Source organism: Rattus norvegicus, chromosome 5 (genome assembly GCF_021556685.1).
Source record: "Rattus norvegicus strain SHRSP/BbbUtx chromosome 5, alternate assembly SHRSP_T2T, whole genome shotgun sequence".
NCBI lineage: Eukaryota > Metazoa > Chordata > Mammalia > Rodentia > Muridae > Rattus > Rattus norvegicus.
Window position 1 is genome coordinate 156508893 of NC_141538.1, and position 22416 is coordinate 156531308.

At 53.0% G+C, this 22416-nt stretch overlaps 1 protein-coding gene across 29 annotated transcripts in view; it reads left to right on the forward strand.

Moving 5' to 3' along the window:
- Nucleotides 1-20314, forward strand: part of Kif17 (kinesin family member 17) — a 37233-nt gene extending 16919 nt beyond the window's left edge. The window contains exons 6-16 of one of the 29 annotated variants that reach the window (XR_015620015.1): nt 2411-2520; nt 7164-7317; nt 9142-9689; nt 10428-10508; nt 12464-12690; nt 13175-13406; nt 13802-14065; nt 15896-15966; nt 17456-17576; nt 18198-18245; nt 19581-20312. Coding sequence is in view for 15 of the 29 variants with exons in the window: in XM_087550694.1 (XP_087406820.1) it covers nt 2411-2520; nt 7164-7317; nt 9142-9689; nt 10428-10508; nt 12464-12690; nt 13175-13406; nt 13802-14060; nt 15896-15966; nt 17456-17576; nt 18198-18245; nt 19581-19759 (2030 nt within the window). In the remaining 14 variants the exon portion in view is untranslated. 29 annotated transcript variants of the gene reach the window in all.
- Nucleotides 20315-22416: the final 2102 nt, after the last annotated feature.

A 22416-nucleotide genomic window follows, 5' to 3' on the forward strand; every position in this document is an offset into this window, starting at 1 on the left:
CTGGCTGGCATTTCCAGCCAGCCACAGCTCTCAGCTCCCTCCCCACCTCAGGCTGTTCATCTGTCATCCACCTGTCTACCCGATTGTCTCCCTGGCAGGGACATCGTGTTCTTAGCATCTGGGTGACTCACTTCCCCCCATCCCACCCTCACAGCTACCATCCACAGTTCATCAGGGAGGCATAGAAACTCGGTCTGGAATGCAGGCCTGCAGGCTCGAAAAGACACCAGAGTGTTGTGTTGCTCTGTCTCTTAGGAGCAGTGAGCATAGGGAAGTCTAGCATCAGCCCCTTGGTCCTCGGGCCTACCTGGCTCTGTTGACCCATTCCATACAGTTATCTACCCCACCCACCAGCCGTCCCTCCCTCCCCTCCCCTCCCACCAACTCCATTACTTACACAGCCACTCCTCATCCATCCTTCCAGCCCCCACCCCCCCTCCTTCACCCCCTGCCCCTCTTCTATCCATTCGCCCATTCAGATTCGATCTCTCAGTTGTTCACACATCCACCCATTTTCCACCCTCAACCCTCCCTCCCACCCACCCAAAATCCCCCTAGCACTTCTCTGTCTGTAGTAGACTAGGGCTGGACACTGGGGACACACGTGACTTGGACCCAGGCCATGACTCTTCTAGGGAAGAGGAGCAAACTTGAAGGGAGCTGGCCACACAGGGCAGAGAGGATCCAAGCCTGTCTGGAGCCCGTGACCCGTCACAGAAGGCTCCCAGAGGCTATTGTAGCAGAGTCCTGGGACAAGAGAATCATCCCTGCTAGGTTCTAGGGCAAAGTGAAGACCCCCCAGGCACCACACAGAGTCGTCTACCTCCACATGCTTCTGCTGGCCGCCTGAGGGCGGAGGTGGGGGAAGGGCGGGTGGTCAGGTAGAAGGTGTCCGAGGCAGCGGGATGCTTATTGTCCTTCTTCCTCCTGCCCGATCCCTTGTCCCGACTGGCACAACCCTAAGACTGGCAGAGGCGTGGCAGGAGTGGAGGAAGTCCTAGCTCCCCAGTGGGTCCCTAACTCAGGGCTCACACAGCCTTCCAGGATGGGCGCCCTTCTTGGGTTAGAGCCCTGATGCTCAGCAGGAAGTAGAGGCGGGCCTTGTACCAAGTGCCGCGCTGAGGTCAAGCAGCAGTCAGTAGCTCACCGGGTCCTGTGGCACATGACCTCGCCCAGAGCTTGTACTCTTTATAAAGAAGGAGTCAGGACACCTGCTGGCTTCTGCTGGGGGAGGGGAGCAATCTCAGGAGACAACACCTGAGGGCGTAGCACCCGGGTGGCCAGGGTCATAGACTGTGTGTCTGTGCCAATACCTAATGTGAGGTGCGGCCTCAGCCTCCCGCTCCCCTCAGTTACTGCGCTAGCTAGCTCAGTGGACTCGTGTTTCCCTCCATGACACCCTCTTCTTGCCCCTACTCCAGGCAAGCCTGCCCCACCCATCAGTTAGCCCCAGTCTCTTGGCCTCTACAGTGGCCCTTCCTCTCTAAAACCTTACTCTTGGGGCTGGAGAGGTGACTTCGTGGTTATGAGCACCGACTGCTTTTCCAGAGGATGAGGGTTCGATTCTCAGCACCTACATGGAAGCTTACAGCTGTCTGTAACGAATTCCAATTCCAGGGGATCTAACACCCTCTTCTGGCCTCTGTGCATTCTTGACACACAAGCGGTGCCCAGACATACATATATCATTCTGGCACTGTGCACATAAAAAAAAATCAATTAAAATGAATAAGTAAGCCAGGCACGGTGGTGCATGCCTTTAATCCCAGCGCTTGGGAGGCGGAGGCAGGTGGATCTCTCAGTTTAAGGCCAGCATGGTCTGCAGAGCAAGTTCCAGGACATCCAGGGCTACACAGAGAGAAACCCTGTCTCAAATAACAACAAAACCAAATACACATACACATACATATACATATTAAACCCTGTCTCCCTGGTTGCATTTTGCCCCCTTGTTCCACCTTCCATACCCTCCTTCTCATTCCCTCCCTGACATCAATGCTGACTGTACCCAGGTCTCCTGTGTCTTCCCTTCGTTCTCCCTGCCTAAGCTTTCAGGGCTCCCTCTCCTCTCTGTCCACTCTCCCCATCACCCTACACATCCCAGCATAGGTCTGGACCTGCCCTGTTCCTTCCACTCTGCCCCTGTTAGGAAGCTCTTCTCCATCTCTGCCTGGCCTCTCCTCTACCCTCAGATTCCTGCCCCATCTACTCTCCCCTGAGGTCTTCCCCACCACAGCACTGGCCACTCCCTTTCCTTTGTAATCGTGGAAACATCTGCTCACTCGCTCACTTTTCTCCTCTAGTGCACAGTGCGTGGCGGTGTGGTGGTGTCTAGCGCTATGTCCCCATTGTCCTGGTTCCTGGGTGCTCACCCTCTGCTCCTCCTGTCTGTCTCTCTCTCTCTGTCCAGCCCTGCTGTCCACTCAGACACCCTCAGGCCCAGTCCATCCTGAGGAGAAGCTACCGTCCCCCACTACTGTTCAGCAGGACACGGAGGCTGAGAAGCAGATGATACGGGAGGTGAGACCCCAGGGAGCTACCAGTATGAAGGAGAGCGTGTCCCAGGGAGAGGCAGTACCTGTAGGGTGTCATCCTGCTTCACTCCCGTGGGCTTGGCACCACAGTGCCTGTTTAGGTTCTGGGGAAGCTGGGGCTCAAAGACATGTCAGGAGTTTTCAAAAGCTTTAGGGAAGACGGGAGTATCAAAGAGTTGGATCCTGCCAGGCAGTGGTGGTACTTTAATCCCAGCACTGGTGAGGCAGAAGCAAGTGGATCTCTGTGAGTGCAAGGCCAGCTTGGTCCACAGAGTGAGTTCCAGGACAGTCAGGGCTACATGGAGAAATCCAAACAAGAAACAAACAAATAAGAGTTGGACCCAGGATTTGAACTTGGTTGGACACGGGATTTGAAATTGGGTTCCTGAACTAGACTGCTGTTGATGTCACAGCAGAAGCTGTAGTGGGAGAGAACTGGGGACCAGAGACATCCCCAAGAGGTCTCCTTGGTAACGCTGGAAGTGGCTGGGGACTGGTGGTGGCAGAGAGCCCGACTGGTGGTGGGAGAGCCCTTGGCAGAGGCAGCAGAGTGGAAAGGAATCTGCTTACCTTTGCACTGCAGCCAAGCCTGGGCCTGAGAGCAGCTTGGCCTTGGCCTGTTAGGCTGAGGTAAGTGTAGCATCAGCTTCACCTGTCTCCTAGCATCCCTGGGAAGCAGCAGGACAGGAGATCCCGAGGGACTCTTACTTAGGAAGACACAAGAGGGTTTCCCTCTCAACTCCAAGCTCTGTGCGCTCCCCACTGCTACTTGGAAGACTGCCTATTTGCTGTGCCTGGTGCCTTGGCATTTGGAGGGCCCTGTGGGGAACTGGTTGGTCCTAAGGAGAACCCTGATATCAGGCAGAAGCAGTTTTTGGGAGCGCTGGCCTGGCTCCCAAGCCTACAGCTGGACCACTTACCTCTCAGTTATGACCTCAATTAGGGACCAGTCCTCGAAACTCTTGTCAGGCTGTGGACAAGGAGCCTGCTTTGGCGGCTCCGGTCCTGGGAGCTTGGGCCTCTGGGAACATCTAAGGTTGGTATGGGTATTGAGTCCATCTCTCGAACCCAAGTCTTGCCGTTAGCGAAGGTGTCAGAGACCTCCAACCAAGCAGTAATGGTAAACTGCCTTTAGTCCCGGCACGGAGGAGGCAGAGGCGGGCAGATCTCTGAGTTTGAGGCCAGCCTGGTCTACAGAGTTCCAGGACAGCCAAGGCCACATAGAGAAACCCTATTTGAACAACAAAGCCAAACAAAAACAAAACAAAAAACAGACAACAATTCAAAACAAACAAAAAACAAGAGACCTTCTGGGGAGGACTAAGTTTATAGGCATCCTCCTAGGGTAGCAGCCCTTCCTGTGTTAGGACTGTTGGGTCTCTGCAGGTAGCAGTGACCCGGAGTCACACCAAGTGACTTGGAGTGGCTGTGGAATTCTACTAGTGGGTTTCGGTCACAGATCCTCATGGGAGGGAAGAACCAGATAATAGCAGAATGGAACGGTCTAGGTAGCCTCCCTTGTGGTCTGGTTGAATGTTGTCTCCCCCTAGTGGTCTCCAAGGAGAACACATTAGATACCACACAGAAGTGACAGGAGGTGCATGCCTCTCCTGCCTATAACCTAGTGGACGGTATAGGTCATCAGAGGTGTGGATGTCTCCTTTCCATCCTCCTGTGCATCTTTCTCTTCTGAGTTGTATTCTCTGCGTGCCTACTGTGTGCTGAGAACTGCATTCCAGGACAGTCAGACCTTAAAATGGAGCCCCTGTTGTGTACAAAGGCAGCTCAGCTGTGAGCTCACGGCATGGCTCCGAGCTTCAACCTCCAGTCAGAATGTGGAGGTTTGGACTGGAGGGTGCCCAGGGTTATCTGGTTTTTCATTGTTTAAGTTCTGTTCTGACCAGCTCCGTGGCTGGAGATGGTTTGAGCTCTCTGAGCCAATATTTCCTTATCTGTTGTTTTGCATAGTCTATACAAGGACAGAATCCAAGGTCCCTTCTCATCCATGAGCACTGCACAGAAGCAGCGGCCAGGGCTTGTGCTCCAGTGTCATCTTCCCACAGCAAGCTGAGCGCCTGTTTGGGACTGGGGCCATAGCTGGAAGGCACACAGCCCTGGGGGCGGGGATGGGGTGGGGTTGCTTTAAACACAGGAAGGACCAAGACATGGAGCTGTCAGCAATGGCCCAGGACAGAGTGAGACAGGGTATTTAGTATGTAAAGGCCATGGAGGGAACTTCTGTAGCCTGCAGGACAGGCGGGGAGGGTAAAGACCTGGCCACACAAACAGGCATCCTGCAATTTAGCCCCCACCCTCAGTTAACAGTGAGGTTGGAAGGCAGGACTGCTGTAAGTAGTACACGTGCCTTTGTGTGCACAAGTGTGTGCCCAAGCAGTGCATGTGCATACCTGTGCATGCATGCATGCACAGATAGGCTTTGTATTTTGGGCTGAGGTACAGGCGGCTGGGCTGAGGTCTCTCACAGGATCACGAGCTGTGCTGAGAAGCAGGGGAGACTGTAGAGGTAAGGAGCTGAGCCGGCAGAAGACATCCAATGCTAGGCTGGGGCTCTCCAAAGAGGAAGAAGTGAGAGAGGGTAGGCTTGGAGACAGCACATGGGGGGCTGAGCGGGTGCTGTCAGAGGGCCGCCTTGGAGGCACTGCATGTAATAGGAAGTCCAAATGCACCTGAAGATGCACTGGAGAGTCTCAGGGTGTGTGCATGCTGGTGATAGCCACGCCCGACAGCAACTCTCTATGCAGACTAACAGCGAGAGTGGCCCAGTTACTAAGGAAGCCTCTATGAGCCCCAAGCCAGGGAGCAGGGTAGAACCCCTGAGGCAGGAGAGAAGTAGGTGTTTCTGGGTAAACAAGTTACCAGAAACCCAAATGTTCTAGGATAATAACAACAGCAACAACAACAATAGGTAGTAGTAGTAGTAGTAATAATAATAATAAGTCAAAACAACAAACAAAAACACCGTGGGGCAGGACCAAGAGTCCAGACTCTGAGTACCGTCCTTGCTTAGTGTTACCAGCCCCTGCCTCACTATGAGAGAGTGGCTGACACAACTTTCAAAATGAACAGTCTGTTTGGGCTCACTTATGGGATGGTGTGGTCCATCGTCAGGGCAAGCATTCTGCTATTCCCTGGACCTGTCTGGGAGCATCCTCACAGGCAGAGGTGTGCCTCCTGGCTATCCTGGGTGCTTTTCAGTCCACTCAGGTTGGCGGACTAATTTCATTTCTGTTGGTGAGAAAATACCCTGACGGACTCAGCTTATGGGACAAAGGGTTGATTTTTTTGCTCACAATTCCAGGTTCCAGTTCATCATTTTGCAGAAGTCAAAGCTGGGAGCTCAAACAGTAGTCCTATCACATCCACGGTCAAGAGCTTTGAGCACATGCACACTTGCTTGCTTTGCCCAGCTTGATTACCCTCATACATTCAGGTCATCCTGCCTAGGGAATGGTGCCACCCACAGTGGACTGCATCAAGTAACATCATCAAAATAAATCCTCCACAGGCAAGGCCACAAACCAACCCAGTGTAGACAGTCCCCTCACTGAGACGTTTCCCAGGTGAGTCTCGGTTGTGTCAAGGTGCCAATTAAACATCACAACAGTCAAGTTGACAACCATTCTACCGACCATGAAGACCTGGGTTCCATGCTCAGCACAGAGAAAAACACAACAACCACAAAAACTTGTTCTTAATTTAAAAAGGAGCTGGAGTGATGGCTCAGTGGTTAAGGGTACTGGTTACTGTCCCAGAGGGCTCAATTCCCAGTACCCCTAAAGTGGTTCACACCATCTGTAACTCTAGTTCCAGGGGGTCCAACACCCTTTTCTGGCTCATGCACTAAGTGCACAGATCTACCTGCAGGTAAAATACCCACACACTTAAAATAACATAAAACAATAGTAACGAGAAGAAGATTCCAAGGGCCAGGAGCATTCCATCACAGGCGGTCTCAGGTTTAGTCAAGGAGTTTAGACTGCCCACGAACCTGGAAGCCATCCATCCTGGAAGCCACCCAGGAGCATGTGATATTATGGGGCAGGTGGCAGCCATGTGGGGTACTGCTGAGGTTGGAGCAGGGGTAGGCATGGTGCCAAGCAGGAAGCTACTGAGACAGGAACCGATGCCGACAGCAGAGATGGAGAGGGAAATGGGTGGTGGCAGTGCATGCCTTTAATCCCAGCACTTGAGAGGCAGAGGCAGAGGCAGGTGAACCTCTGTGAGGTTGAGGCCAGCCCGGTCTACAGAGTGAGTTCCACAGAGAAACCCTGACTCAAAAAGAGAGAAGGTGGCGGGGCGGGGGGCGGGAGGGGGGAGAGAGGCAGTGAACAGAAATGTATTTTGTTATCAACGGCTTGAGTACCACAGGTCAACATGTGGGCTAGATGAGGGAAGGCATTTTTGACTGTGCAGTGTGGAAGAATTAGATGGAAACATTAGCCCATCAGAACTGCACAGAGAATGGACGGAAGGCTGTCACTCGAGAACTCTCACCCCCATGTGACAAAGGGACTTTCCACCTCATTCTCTCCTGCGTTGTCTGAGTATCCAGAACTGGAGGCCGGTTCCGAATAGGGGTAACCAGCTCCGTGTCTCCCTCCACCCCAGGAGTATGAGGAGCGCCTGGCCCGCCTGAAGGCCGACTATGAGGCGGAGCAGGAGTCTCGGGTCCGGCTGCAGGAGGACATCACTGCCATGCGCAACTCGTATGATGTGAAGCTGTCCACGCTACAGGAGAATCTGCGCAAGGAGAAGGAAACAGGTGCGCTCTGCCCTGGGGCGGCGTGGGAGCCCACCTCCTGTGTTCCCTACACTTGGGCGAAGGGTCCTCTACATGGTAGGCTCAGGTCTCTCGTTTATATAATTCTGCCAGGCAGGTAGCATAGTTACCCTCCCCGCTCCTGTAGATGAAGAAATGGACCCAGAGACAGACAATAGGCAACTTGCCTTTGGCCGCATGGCTGGGGAAATGGAGGCAGGGTTGTAATCTAGGCCATCGGGACCCCAAGCTGATATGGTCACGTGGCACTATCTGGCGCTCCGTCTACAGCAGGGCCACCTCTGTGCTCATTAGAGGAAGAAGAGGTCAGGTCCCATCCCAAGTTTCTGCCTTTGCTAGTCGCTTACTGTTGAGCCTGTCTCACATCCTGTATGGATCCGGTCGGTCCCAGGAATGTTTACCTGTGTGGAAGTTTCTAGGAGGTATAATTCAACCACGCATGCTGCTGGAGCCAGCTTCCTGTTGCTGGGAGCCGACTTCCTGCTGCTCACTGTGGGAATGGCAGAGCCGGGCCGGGTGTGTGTCTGTACTGATAGCGGGGGTGCTGTTGTGTGCCTGGTGCTATGGGGGCTTTGCTTAAAACCTTCCCCCGGTTTGGTAAGGTGGAGACTCTGGATCCTCACATAGTAGGGGAAGACACTGGGGCCAAGGAGAGGTTCTGCGTATGCTGTGTCCCAGCACAAGGAATCTGGGCCCCTTTAGGGGAGCCCAGAATGCAAGTGATGAAGAAATAGATAAAGTTTGTCGACGGTGATGCTCGCCTTTAATCCCAGCATTCGGGAGGCAGAGGCAGAGGCAGGCAGATCTATGAGTTCAAGGCCAGCCTGGTCTACAGAGCACGTTCCAGGACAGCCAGGGCTACACAGAGAAACCCTGTCTTGAAAAAAAAAAAATAATGAGCGCTTGCCTAGCAAGTGGAAGGCCCTGGGTTCGGTCCTCGGCTCCAAACAAAGAAAGAAAGAAAGAAAGAAAGAAAGAAAGAAAGAAAGAAAGAAAGAAAGAAAGAAAGAAAGAAAAAGAAAAAGAGGAAACAAAGAAATTAAGAAAAAAGAAGCGATGGTGGGTGGGGGTGTAAGAGTCTGGAGGCGTGGGGTTGGGGATTTAGCTCAGTGGTAGAGCGCTTGCCTAGGAAGCGCAAGGCCCTGGGTTCGGTCCCCAGCTCCGAAAAAAAAAAAATCTTAAAAAAAAAAAAAAGAGTCTGGAGGCGTGAACTGGGAGCAAAGCCTGTTCAGCTGGGGAAGAAAAACCCTACTCCTCATAGACACTACGAGGAAGAGGGAAACATGGCTTCTCCTGCATCCCCAGCATCCCCAGCACCACGCAGCCCTCCGGTTTGCACATTAAACCTCCCTGAGGTGTCTGTCTGGTTTCTGGAGCTCTGATATGCATCCAGAATCCATTTCTTCCAGGGCGTCTGGAAGAGTTGGTGGACAAGAGCCCTGATTTGGCACTAGAGGAGGATCTAGGGGTCTTAACGGAATGGTCACATTTCAGGGGATCTCAGCCTTGGGAGGTAGTGAGACATGTAGGGTACCCTGCTCACACGGATGAACCATTCCAGGCAGGGTGGTGAGAGCCCCAGCCTTTAGTGGGTGGGGGGTTAGAGAATGGAGAAGCACCAGTGCCACTCAGAAATGGCTTCCTGGAAGAGGGGGTGAGGGCAGGGTCCGGCTCGAGAGAGGAGACTGCAGGGCAGGGATGGATGGACAGGAACTGTGCTGGGGGATCTTCGGGGTTCTGAAAGACACAGTGGGTGTCGAGCCGCCTTCCCCTTGGGAGACTGCGAGATGTTCTTGTTCGCTGCAGAGGCCGTTCTCAAGGCAGAGGTCCTGTGTAAGACAGAGGTGATGTCCAGGGCCGAGGTAACCAGCGGGCCCGAGTACTCACCTCCTTTGCAGTACGAGACTGCGGTGAAGCCCACCGTCCTCTCCATGCCTGACATGCTGCCCAGAGGCGAGGTCACCAGGAGCCAGGCTCCCCTCACATCTGAGGAACCCAACATGGAGCCCTCCAGGTCAGAGGTTTTTGAGTCCAATGAGTCATCCAATCTGGAAGACTCCTCCATGTCGGAGGCCTACCCTGGACCCGAGGAGCTTTCCAACGTGGAGTTCTCCATGCCCGGGGTGCTGGCTGAGAGCAGGTACTTTCCTGACGAGTACCTCAACCCAGAGGCTGCTGGGTGTCCGCTGGAGGCAGAGCACTCTGTCCAAGATGAGCCCACCCTGGAGCCCCTGCGGATCCTGGCGAGCCTGCAGGACCCTTTTGCTGAAGTGGAGGCCAAGCTGGCCAGACTGTCTTCCACTGTGGCCATGACGGACCTGTCCCAGACAGTCGTCCCCCAGGTCCCTCAGCAGGTAACTCATGTTCTATGCAGTAGGCAGGATGGGCTGGGAGCAGAGAGGCCACTGCACATGCAGGGCTACTGCTGCTCTCCGTGACCTGTTTGGGGACCCTGTTGTCCTGTGGTCTGGAGAGGAGATACTCTCTCAGACACGCACTGAGGAAGCTGGAGACCCCAGGTTATGTTAGACGGGAATCTCTTTCCTTGGCAGGGCACCGGTGTGTGGAGAGGAGGGGGGGGGGGTTGCTGAGTTAACCGTAGCCATCCTGACCTCCCAACCTAAGAGAGCCTCAGAGCCTCGGGCTACTCTTCAAGACCACAGGGCTTGGGGTGCCTCCCCTGTCCCTTTCTGACCAATTTCAGCTCTCTTCCTGTTTTAAGAAAATGCTCCTTTTTGTTCTCCCGGTTTTTCTGTTTCCCGCATATGTGTGCACATGTAATAGCACAGGCCTTTGAAATCCCAGCTCCTACTTAATGATGGAACGTTGGCCATTTGCCTCTCTAGGCCGTGGTTTCCTCCTCTGAACATAGAGGTTCCCATATGTGCTCTGCCCGAGATAACACAGAACATGTCCTGGGACCCCACAGACACTCGCCTGTACCCTCTCTCTCCCTGTCACCTCTCTACCCCGACAGCAGGCAGAGGCAGCCACCGGGAGGCAAGGTGAAGTGGGTGTCAGGGTAGTGAGGAAGTAGAGGGGAATCCCTGACCCAAAACATCCCCCCTCCCCTCCCCCATTTCTCCCACAAGCAGCCATCCTCCACTGACCTGTTGGAGCCCAGCGACACCAAATCAGAAGTTGATGTGGCTGACAACGTTCTCCTCAGGACTGTGAGTACCTGCCTGGCTGTCCAAGTGCCAGGCCCAGCCGCCTGGCTTGCACCTCCCTTCTGGGACGGGGTTTCCTTGCTCCCATCCTCCCTAGGCAAGTGGCCCATGGCTGAGCAGTGTTTAAACAGAGGACAGCCATGCGGTGTACGGGCATGCGACTAGGAGGCCTTCTGTAGTTAGCAGCATTGGAGGCCGCTGTCTTAAAGGAGCAAAGGCAGGGTGCGCAGGTAGGATGAGGGCTGCAGGAGGCCTGGTGGTCCTAAGGCACCGCCCGGGGCCTCCTGTAGGCCTGTTACACCCAGTTTGGACACCCTTTGTCTTCCACTTGGCACAAGGCATAAAACTGGGGAGTGAGAGGAGGCCGCAAAACCCCTTCATGTTTAGGGAGAGCAGTTATAAGACTGCAAGCTTCTAGGCATGGTCACAGGGCAGGGTGATAGACAAAATGGTGGGAGGCCCCTACTAGGAAGTGAGGCACAGGCAAGGAGGAGAAGCTGGGAGAATTGTTTCTTTTCTTTTTCTTTTTTGGAACATTTTATTGATTCTTTCTGAATTTTACATCATGTACCCCAATCCCGCCCATCTCCCCATCAATTTATCTACCCTCCATCCTTGCAGCCTCCTCAGAGAGAGAGAGAGACAGACAGACAGACAGACAGACCTTGGAAGCTGTGGTGTGTCACTGTGTGTCACACAGTACACTCTTTTGTCCACACATCTTTACATGCAAATGTTCATTGCCACGAGTCATTGATCTGGTTCAAGGCCTCTCGCTTCTGTTACACCAGCAACACTGGATCCTCACTGGGACACTGCTTGGACATCCTGTTGTTGTCCTGTGTCATGGGGATTCTGTGGCTTTGGATTTGCAGGCCTGGCTTTCATGTCCCCCAGCAGTTCATCGATGGGGTAGATGTTGGGGTGGGCCAACTCAAAGCCCTGCATCTGGGCCTGAGAAGTATCTGAGCTGCTCAGTCTACCCTGCCAGTTCTCCCACAATCACACCACAAGGGCCAGCTCTACTGTGCGGCCCAAATGAGACGCAGTGCCCGCCTTCCAGTTCTGCAGCCAGTGAGGGGCAGGGCCACCGGGAAGAGCAGTTCTTGCCAAGGACTTTCTAAATAAGACACCAAGGTCGCCCAGGGGGCATGAAGGTGCACAGGTAGGATGCAGAGGATACTTGGGAGAGACACAGCAGAGGTAGTGTCCTGGGAAGAGATCAGAGTTTCCTGTGGATGAATTTCCATGGGCAGCAATGGAAGGTTCTAGTATGGAAATGGATGCTATGGTCAGTTTATATTTTGGAGAAAATTATCCTGCCTACCTTGGTGATGGATTAGGGATCTCAAGAGTAGAGGCTGAGAGCCCATTTGAGTGCGAAAAATTTGTTAAAGTTTGCTGCAGATCACATCCTATGATGTTATGTCCATCATGTACAGACATCTGAACCTTTTTTCTTTTTCCATTTGCATATGCATGTGTGTATGTGTTTTGTACATGTGTGGGCTCATGTCTGCTGGTGCATATGTGTGTGAGGGCTCGAGGCTGATGTTAGGAGTCATCCTTGACCACTCTTACACCTTGTTCGTTGAGACAGGGCCCCCCAACCAACCTTAGCTTTCACCTACATGACTGGTCTCTGGAGCCAGTTTGCTCTGAGGTCTCCTGTCTCCTGCTTTCTGAGTCTGGAATTACAGGGAATTTACATGGGTTTTAGGGTGTGGGGGGAGTGAACTAGGGTCCTCATGCGTCTATGGACTGTAACCATTGAGCAATCGCCTCAGCTCCCGACACACGAGACTTTTGGAGCACCCTGTAGCCCAAAGGTTTTCGGGTTTCTATGCACATTGGCTTTTAGACTTTGCGGTTAGAGATGCTCGGCCTGCATGTCAGAGCCGGGGTGAACCATGCAGGCTCATTCCTGTCCCTTTCCCATCTTGTATCCCTGTGTCCAGGAGCCTGACCTAAGCATGAAAGTGGCTGAGGAGGTGGTATCTGAGGCAGAGACCGGCGTGTGGATGGAGTCTGAAGCCCATGTGGCCCATGTGGCCCAGGTGTCTGAGGAGGCCCAGCCTCAGCCCTTGCTGGCCATGGCAAGTGTGAGAAGGGAAAGTATAGGTGTGGAAGTGGCTGTGTTGACTGAGGAGCTGCAGCCTGTGGATCAACAGCAGGTGCTGGCCCGGTGAGCACCAGGGGTCAGGGGTCAGGGGTCAGAGGCCTAGGGGATGATGAGAAGAACCCTGGCCAAGGCTGGAGGTTGAGGAGTTATAGCATGGGCTGAGGTGAGATGAGATCCACTTCTCACCCTCTACTGAGCCCAGACCAGGCTCCACCATAAGAGAGGCAGTGGGGAAGTGCCACAGCAGGCCAGGTTCTGACCAGAGCCATAGGGACACCAGCCGGGATATGACTGATCCATAACAGATTTAAAACTGGGGCACGAGCCCCATGCTGAAAGAGTACGGCCATGAGCCAGCTCCAGGGCAGGCTCTATCAGTATGGGGGATGGCTCAGCCCTGAGCCCTTAGGTCACTGCTTGGAGGAACGCAGCTCTAGCTCTTTGCACCTCAGTTGTACCACTCTGTGAAGTGGGTTGTGGGGAGCAGGTGGCAGGTGTCAGCAGGCCAGCAGGATCTATGACCCCTCCTTTCCCCTCCTGGCTGCAGCTTGCAGTTGCTGGAGCAGCAGGTGGTGGGGGGCGAGCAGGCTAAAAACAAGGACCTGAAGGAGAAGCACCGGAGACGGAAGCGGTACGCAGATGAGCGCAAGAAGCAGCTGGTGGCCGCGCTGCAGAACTCGGACGAGGACAGCGGGGACTGGGTGCTGCTCAATGTCTATGACTCTATCCAGGAGGAAGTGAGGGCCAAGAGCAAGCTGCTGGAGAAGATGCAGAAGAAGGTGAGGCCCGGTCTGGCTCGGGTCGCTGGCTCCATGGCCCGGCTGTGCCTGGCCAACAGCTGGCAACTCTGTGTTCTTCACACAAGCACGTATCAAGTGCCTGCTGTGCGTCCCTTCTGACGCTCCAGAGGAAACGTCTGAATAGGGCGTGGTAGCCAAGGCTGGGGCGGGGTGGTTGGAGACCAAGATTTTGCAGGACCGTGGATACAAGGAAGTGCTTGTTACTTGCTGGTAGAGAGGGTGGTGCATGCAGAGTCAAGGCTCAGAGGCTGGACACAGTGTCGATGGGGCAAACTGGGGAGCCACTGGGGAGAGGTTGCCAGTGGGGGGGGCAGTTTGGGGACAAAGTGGACAGACAGGTGCTGCTTACCCCTGGTCACTTCTCCTTGGCTCAGCTCCGGGCTGCGGAAGTAGAAATCAAGGACCTGCAGTCAGAGTTCCAGCTGGAGAAGATTGATTACCTGGCAACCATCCGCAGGCAGGAGCGGGACTCCATGCTCTTCCAGCAACTCCTGGAGCAGGTGCAGCCTCTCATCCGCAGAGACTGTAACTATAGCAACCTGGAGAAGATCAGGCGAGAGTCGAGCTGGGATGAGGATAACGGCTTCTGGAAGATCCCAGAACCCATCATACTGAAAACCAGCCTCCCAGTAGGTCAGGTGCTCAGCTGTCCTGCCCCGCCCCCACCCTGCCCCTTTGACAGCTGGCCACCTTGCAGAGTGACAAAGCCTGGCCTGGGAGGCAGACAGGTGTGTGTGTATGTGTGTGTGGGGAGGTGACCTCTGACACGTGGGGGCAATGATAGCCCCTTCCTTAAAGCTGCTGTGAGGCCCGTGGTATGCTCAGGCATGTAAATACCTCAGAGTGCTGCCCGGCACAGAATGAAGACTTGCTTCTGTCACCCCTGACAGTCCCACAAAGGATTGTGATTAAAACTGGATCTCCAGACAAGGCACTGTTCTGCATGCCTGTCATCCCAGTATTTGGGAGGTAGAGGCAGGAGGATCAGGAGTTCACGGTTATTCTTGGCTACATAGGAAATTGGGTTTACATGAGATCCTACTTCAAGACTGAAGGAAAATGGGCTGGAGGGATGGCTCAGTGGTTAGGAGTACATGCTGCTCTTGCAGAGGACCGGGGTTTGGGTCCTGGTACCCACATCTGGCATTTCACACTGCCAGTAACTTCTGCTGTGGTGGGATATGGCGTCACTTCTGGCCTTTGTGGGTACCAGGCATGTACATGATGCACGCACACAGGCAAGCAAAACACTCACACATGAACTAAAGATGAACTAGTAAATAAAACCCATGAACCAGGGGCTGGAGAGATGGCTTAGCAGTTAAAAACACTGGCTGCTCTTCCAGAGAACCAGGGTTCAATTATCAGCACCCACAAATATCTATAATTCCAGTTCCAGGGGACCTGACACCTTCCTTGATGCAGACAAAACACTAATGCATATTAAAAAAACAAAAGAAAACCATGAAACCAAAGCAAAGAAAAATTAAAGTGAGTCTTACAGGATCAAATCCACAGCCAGAGCAATGAGTTAGACTAGGACATAGAAACCAGCTGTTCAAGTTCAGTCTCTGCTTTGGCCATTGACTTCCTGTGTGAAGATAACTGTTCTCTGAGCTTCACAAAGAAGGGGGTTGAATGAAGTGACTTTAAGAACCCATCCAGAGGGAGGCTGGAGAGATGGCTCAGCGGTTAAGAGCACCCGACTACTCTTCCAGAGGTCCTGAGTTCAATTCCCAACAACCACATGGTGGCTCACAACCATCTGTAATGAGATCCGATGCCCTCTTCTGGTGTATCTGAAGACAGCTACAGTGTACTTATATATAATAAATGAATAAATCTTAAAAAAAAAAAAAAAAGAACCCATCCAGGGGTTGGGGATTTAGCTCAGTGGTAGAGCGCTTGCCTAGCAAGCGCAAGGCCCTGGGTTCGGTCCCCAACTCCGGAAAAAAAGAAAAAAAAAAAAAAACTAAAGCTTACAAGAACCCATCCAGCTCTGATGAATCTCAGAGTAAAGTCAGATTTTCTGTGAATTCTTTTCCAGCTAGACACAGCTGACAGCTGTGGTCATTTCAGAGGTAGGAGTGTGTGTGTGTGTGTGTGTGTGTGTGTGTGTGTATACTTTCTTGTATGGCACCCAGCAGTCCTCTCTCTGGTCCATGTTCATTCATGCTTCCACCCCTGAATTGATGGGGAGCCATAGATGTCAGTTATCAACATAAACTCCAGCCAGCTCCATTTCCCATGAGCTCTGGGCAGCATCAGTCCTCCCCTAGTCCTACCCTGGTGTCCAGCAGGGAGCAGCGACATCAATTCCTACAGCTGAGTCCTCCTGTCCTCTTCCCTTGGCTAAGCTGGGAAGTATCCCTTGTTTTCTACCTCCAGCCTGCCCTGACCCCTAGCCCAGGCAGGGCTGCTCCCTCGGACAACCTCCTTCTGGCCTCTCAGTTTCTGTTTTCTCATAGCAGTTCCAACTGGGACACAGAACAAGCCAGCTCGAAAAACCTCTGCAGTGGACAGTGGCGAGCCACACATGGTAAGGCCCAAGGGTTGGAATAAAGGGCTGGGTGGGGTGGGGGTGCCCACGAGTGGGTCAGTGAAGCCTCAGCCTGCGTTTGTCTTGCCTGGGGACGAAAGCCAGGAGCTGGGCCTGGACCTTTTTTTCTTACCGTGGCAGACACCTGGACCCTCGGGTCCCTCATTCAAATGTTCTTTTTTTTTTTTTTTTTTTTTTTTTTTGGTCTTTTTTTTTCCGGAGCTGGGGACCGAACCCAGGGCCTTGTGCTTCCTAGGCAAGCGCTCTACCACTGAGCTAAATCCCCAGCCCCGGGTCCCTCATTCAAAATGACAAAGGGAGAGCCTAATCCAACCAAACAACCCCTTGGGCAGCTCATGGGGACTGCCTGTAGTGTCTCATGCTGGCCGAAGGCTGCATTTACCTCAGTGGCTTAACTTCCTAAGAAAGAAGACACTTTAAAACATTTCTAGCCTGGGACTTCAAAGAGGTTCTATCAGAACACATTTAGTTCCAAGTGCCAGATGCAGTTAACCCAGAATAGGGACCTCACCGATCCACATAGGTGGGCCAGCTTCAAGCATGGCTGGATGTAGGGGCTCAGTCTGGGCTCTGTGTTGGGCTTTGCCCTGTGTCTTTGCCTCTGAGCTAACAGCTTCACGCTTTCTTCCCAAGGCGTGGGGAGGGGGGAGCAATGGCTACTTGCGGTTACAATGCCAGTGGTTCTTAACCTGTGGGGTCGAGACCCTTCTGGGTTTTGAATGACCCTTTCACAGGGGTTGCATATCAGATAAACCTGCATATCGGTATTTGCATCACGATTCATAATGGTAGCAAAATTACAGTTACGGAGTAGCAATGAAAATAGGTTTATGGTCAGGGGTCACCACAACATGAGGAACCGTATCAAAGGGCCCCAGAATTAGGAAGTTGACTGCTTCAAGCCATCCTTATATCGAAGCTTGTGGAAAGACTGAGATTGGCTCTGCCTGGTCACACGTCTACTCTTGGACCAGGTCCTACGTTCAGGAGGATGTAGTTCTGTGGTTAGTGCTAGCCTAGGTCCTACATCTGGGACTTCTCTCTCAGCTGGATGGGAAGAAAGGGCTCCCCAGTGTAAAGGATCCAGACTGAGGAAAGCAAGCTCGTCAGAGCTGTTTTGAGAAAGACTCTTCCCAGGAGAGGGAGGGAAGAAGTACTGGCCACAAAAGTAGCAGACGGCGGAGTTTTGTTGTTGTTTGCATTGTGTGTACATGGAGGGACTGGGGCCAAGTATTTCTATCACCCTTGCCCGTGGTGAAGCTGGAAGAAGGCACGTGAACCTCCCATCTCAAGGAAGGGGAGGGGAGGCTGTGACTTCCCTGCTCCAAGCTGCTTGGGTCCCCACCCTGGGAGTCGTGGGAGTAACCCCAAGATATGTCCAGCACAGCGTGGTGCCACCCAGCCCGAGAAGCTCCTGAGCCTGGGTAGGCCCACAGTGGTTGTCACTCACGAGGTTCTGACACCCCAGCAGGAGGAAGACAGGTATAAGCTGATGCTCAGCCGGAGCGACAGTGAGAATATTGCTAGTAACTACTTCCGCTCCAAGCGGGCCAGCCAGATCCTCAGCACGGACCCCATGAAGAGCCTCAGTGAGTGTCCTGCCCGCTGGGGCTTCCCCTCCTGCACACCCACCGGGAAATATGCCACGGGGATGATTTTGGATTCAGGCACGAAAACCTTCCTCCATGCAAACCTCAGCCAGCTATGAAATAAGGGGCATGGCACCCGCTTCTCAGGATTAGAGGAGACCGAGAAATGGGACCACATGATAATAGGTAGCTGTGGTAGTCAACGTTCACTGCTACAACAAATACCCAAGAGAAGCTCCTTAAAGGAGTGCTGGGAAAGTGGCTCAGATGGTAGAGCGCTTGCCTGGCATGTACCAGGGCACGGGTTCAATTCCCAGCATTATACCCCGTAATCCCAGCTCTCTCTCACAGAGAGTTTGAGACCAGTTATGTGAGACCCTGTCTCAAAAGGAGAAGACTGAACGATCGGTTTGGTTCTACAGTTTCTCCTTTGGGTGAGAGACTGAGTGGGACCTGCTTAGCGGCTCACATCTTGGTAGCCACCATGGTAACCATGGTAACCAGTAAGCTTTTACTATGGGCTTTCCCACTCTGCTCTTTTGATCCATCCAGGCCTCTAGCCTACTACGTGGTGTTACTCCCTTCAGTGCACATCTTTCTTCTTCATTTGCTTTTCCGTAGACTGCTCTACTCTGGAACCTACCCATCCGCCCAGACGCTCTCGGAGATGTGTGTTGATGGCTCTTCATACAACCTAGTTGATAAGATTAACCTTCACAGGGGCCAAGAGTTGGCTCAGTGGTTAAGTGGTTAAGAGGAGGCTGATTGAGTTCCCAGCGCCTACACGGTGGCTCGCCATCCATAACTCCTGTCCCAGGGGATCCAGTACCCTCTTATGACCTCCTTGAACATTGCCCATGTTGTTTGCACACATGCATGCAGGCAAAAGCATCCATACACACAAAACAAATGTAAAGTTTTTAAAGATTAACCTTAGTACAGAGTCTCCTGTTTGCTCAAAGAGAGGGTCTGTTTTTGACACACAAGCAGGCCTTTTGCATGGGGCGCGCACACATCAGGTTTCCTCAGAATCTCTTATGGTAACTTTCCTCAAAGGAGGCTATGACAAGGGAGCAGAAAGGTCCCCGTAGCAAAAACAGTTCGAGGGATTGGAAAATCACTTCACTCTTCTCTTAAAACTAAAAGCGGGCTGGCCGGATGGTTCACAGGATAACGGTGCTTGCCACCAAGCCTGAGGACCTGAGCTCGATCCTCAGGCCCCACGTGGAGAGGGAGAGCTCATCCCCACAGGTTGTTCTCCTACCTCTCCACAGGCACCGAGGAGCAAACAAATGAATGTAACAGAATGTTAGAAACATAGAACCCACAGAGCTTCCGGTGAAGTATCTATTGGAAGCAAACCTTAGTGCTAGAGGGATGGATGACTCAGTAGATAATGTGCTGGCTGCTCTTGCAGAGGACCAGGGTTTTTAGTTCCCAGCACTATGGCAACTCACAAAGCTCTGTAACCCCTGTTCCAGGAGATCTGATGCCCTACTCTGGTCTCTGTAGGTCCAGCACACACACAGGACACAGACATACGTTTGGGCAAAACATCTCTATTATCAAAAGTAAAACTTTCTAAAGTTGACGTTAATTTTTTTTAAGCTTTCTAAACTGAAATCAGAGACACAGTGAGTAGAGTTGGGGGTAGGAGAGGGAAGGGTTGTGAAGTCGTTAAGGGGCTGCCACTGTGCCCACATGACAGATGAAGAAACTGAGGCTTAAGAGCTGACACTGGTAGGAAATGCTGACTGCTCTTTGTGAGCGGGCTTCTCTGACTTAGGTACCAGGCTTGAGCCTCAGTTAGAGGCTTTAAAACTCCAACTCCCTATCCTACTCTTCGGACTCAGAAGTAATACTAAATCTGAGATCCCAGCAGGGCAGCCTTAAAGGGGTCCCAGCTACAGCGCCAGCTTCAGGTGGGCGGGTATTGCCAGATCCTCTGCCTTCTACCTGTGGCACTGTCTCCTCTCACCATTGGCCTCTGCTTCTTCTCCACAGCTTATCACAACTCACCACCGGGGCTCAATTCCTCTCTGAGCAACAGCTCCGCCCTGCCGCCCGCCCAGACCCCTGAAATACCCCAGCCCCGGCCCTTCCGCCTGGAGTCCCTTGACATCCCCTTTTCCAAAGCCAAGCGTAAAAAAAGCAAAAGCAGCTTCAGCGGCGAGCCTCTGTGATCCAGCTGCCTGCTGCTATCTGCTTTCAAGTTTCTAGAAACTTCCAAGTCCTCTCTGCGAAGCCCCAACCAGGCCTCCTCTCTCCTTCTCCACAGTGTCCCCAGGCCCAAGGGGATCTTAGCCCTGGGAAGACACATCCCCCCTTCCCCCCCAGAGAACTCACTCTGGTCCAGGGCTTGAGCTTTGTGGAAGTTGGACTGCACTTCTCAGGGAGAGGCCTGCTCCAGCTGTTCCCATGAGCCAGTGATCCCGCTGACTTGCCTGCCACCGAGCCTACACTAGCCAGTGTGGGTCTACCTCTCATGGATCCACAAGCATCATCACATGAAGCACAGAAGCTGCTACATGGACAGGACAAAGCTCAACATCTTAGTGACTTAAGATTTGGGCCTCTGTGATTGGTCCCTTCCAAGGGAACCTGTGACACACAGCGGACACAGAGACCTGGAACCAGCTGCTGTGCTTAGCCTACCCTTGGCCGGACAGCAGCTGGGTTGGCCTGCAGCCCAGAGAAGGTGATTTACAGCTGCCCAATAAACTGCCTTTTAGAATACGCTCCCCTTCCCAACCCTCTGACGCTCCCTCGGGCCAGTCCTGTAGGGAGACTGGCTACTGCCTCAGCCGCTCCAGGGGACCTGTCACCAGCACAAATGACTAGAGAAGCAGAACCATGTCTTGCTGAGGCAGACATGGCCTGGGTTGTGGTGTGTCTGTGTGTGTTTGTGTATGCATGTGTGTGTGTGTGTGTGTCCATGTGTGTGCCTGCATGTGTGTGTGTGTGTCCATGGGCATGTGTGCAGATCAGAAGGCAACCTCAGCTATCATTTCTCAAGGACTTTGCTAACCGAGGCCTCTCTCCAGCCTGGGTCTTTTTTATATTTATTTATTGGGGGGGGGTACATGTGGCAGGGTGTGCATGTGGAGATCTGAGGATAACCTGTTAGTTCCTTCCCTCTGCCATGTGGCCCCAGGGATCAAATCTATGTCATCAGGTTTGGCAGCAAGTGTCTCCACCCAGTAGATACCTCCCTTATATCCCAAACCACCCAAGCACGCACGCAGACGCACGTGCGTGCACAGACACACACACACACCCTTCTGTGTGTGGGTGGGGGATATATGTCATGATGCTTAGATGTGGGGGTGACAGGCCAGCTTCTAGGGATGGCTTCTCTCCATCCATCCACTGTGGGTTCCAGGGACAGAACACAGGCTTGTGCAGCAGATGTGGTTACTGCTGTCCCGCCAGTCTTTAGGGGCCTGAACTGGAGCTCAGCGTCCTGACATGGGTGAATCCAGGTTGCCATGACAGCCCACCCCGCTGTATTCCAAGCCTGACCTTGGTTTGCCCACAGTCAGGGAGATGAGTCCTGAGCCACCTCTGTAAATTAGAGTCACACCTACTTCCCGGTGTTCCGTGAAGGGTTAGAGAGTGTGTACTAACTCTGTACTGAGCTAGCTTTCCACTCCGCCCTCCTCCTTATACCAGTGGTAGGCCTTACCCTTGGGCCAAGGAGTTCACTGAAGAAGCCCGGGTACAGGGTGAGCCCCCCCACCCCGCCCCGCTCAGGTTTCTGTGGGAGTAAAGCCCCACCCAGCCCCTAAGAAAACTAAAGATTCAGATCTCTCTGAAGGGATTCCTGGGGAGGGCAGGCACCTCTGGAGGGAGCTGAAAGAGCATCAGGTAGCAGTTGGGCAACTCAAGGGTGTGTGCTGAGGCTGGCCCTACTCAGAGCAGAGGGAGATAGAACTTAGGTGATGGGTTTAGGTGGGTATGCCCAGAGCAGGGGCACACCAGTAAAGTCAGGGTCACTGAGTGGTGCGGTTGGGCTGCAGAGAAGTTTGGACCAATAATTTTTATATGGAGATGGTCTCATCCCGCTGTCTTTGAACGCGCGTGTAGCTGAGGACAACTTTGAACTAATTATCTTGATGTTTGAACCTCGAGCGATGGGGTTACAGGTGCCTAGTTTTATATGATACTGGAGATCAAACCTAGGCCTTCCTGCACACTAAGCATTTTACCCACTGAACATCCCTAGACTTCTGTTTTATTTCTGTCCTGAGTTTGGGTTGGTGTGTGTGTGTCAGAAGACAACTTGCAGAAGTTTGCTCTCCCCTTCCACCATGTGGAGCCCTGGGTTTGAACTCGGGTCATGAGTCTCAGTGGCAAGCAAGCACCTTTACCAGCTGAGCCATCTTGATGGCACCCCATGTTGGCATACAATTCTTGTGTAGCTGCTTGCCAGGCATATAAGGACGAATAAAGACTCTTCGGCTACCCCATCTCTCTGCCTCTCCCTCCCTCTTCTCTCTATCCTCTGTTCCCCCTTTCTGTCTCTACCCTGTCCCAGGTCCCCTTTCCTTCCTCCGCCAATAAATCTTTATACTAGGTCTGTCGCATGGCTTGATTGTTCAGAGGAATCCCTTGGCCGGGGCCGCCAAGTTGCTCCCTCCCGCCGCATTATACCGCCGTTTTATAAAGCAACACCCCCAGCTCTCAATATGTAACCCTGCAAGGTCAAATCCACTATGTGGGCCAGGCTAGCCTCAGAGTCACAAAGATCTGCCTGTCTCCGCCTCCCACTCGAGCGCTGGAATTAAAAGCACCGACCACAAAACCCGGTGTGAAGAGCCTTTTAATCACTAACCTACCT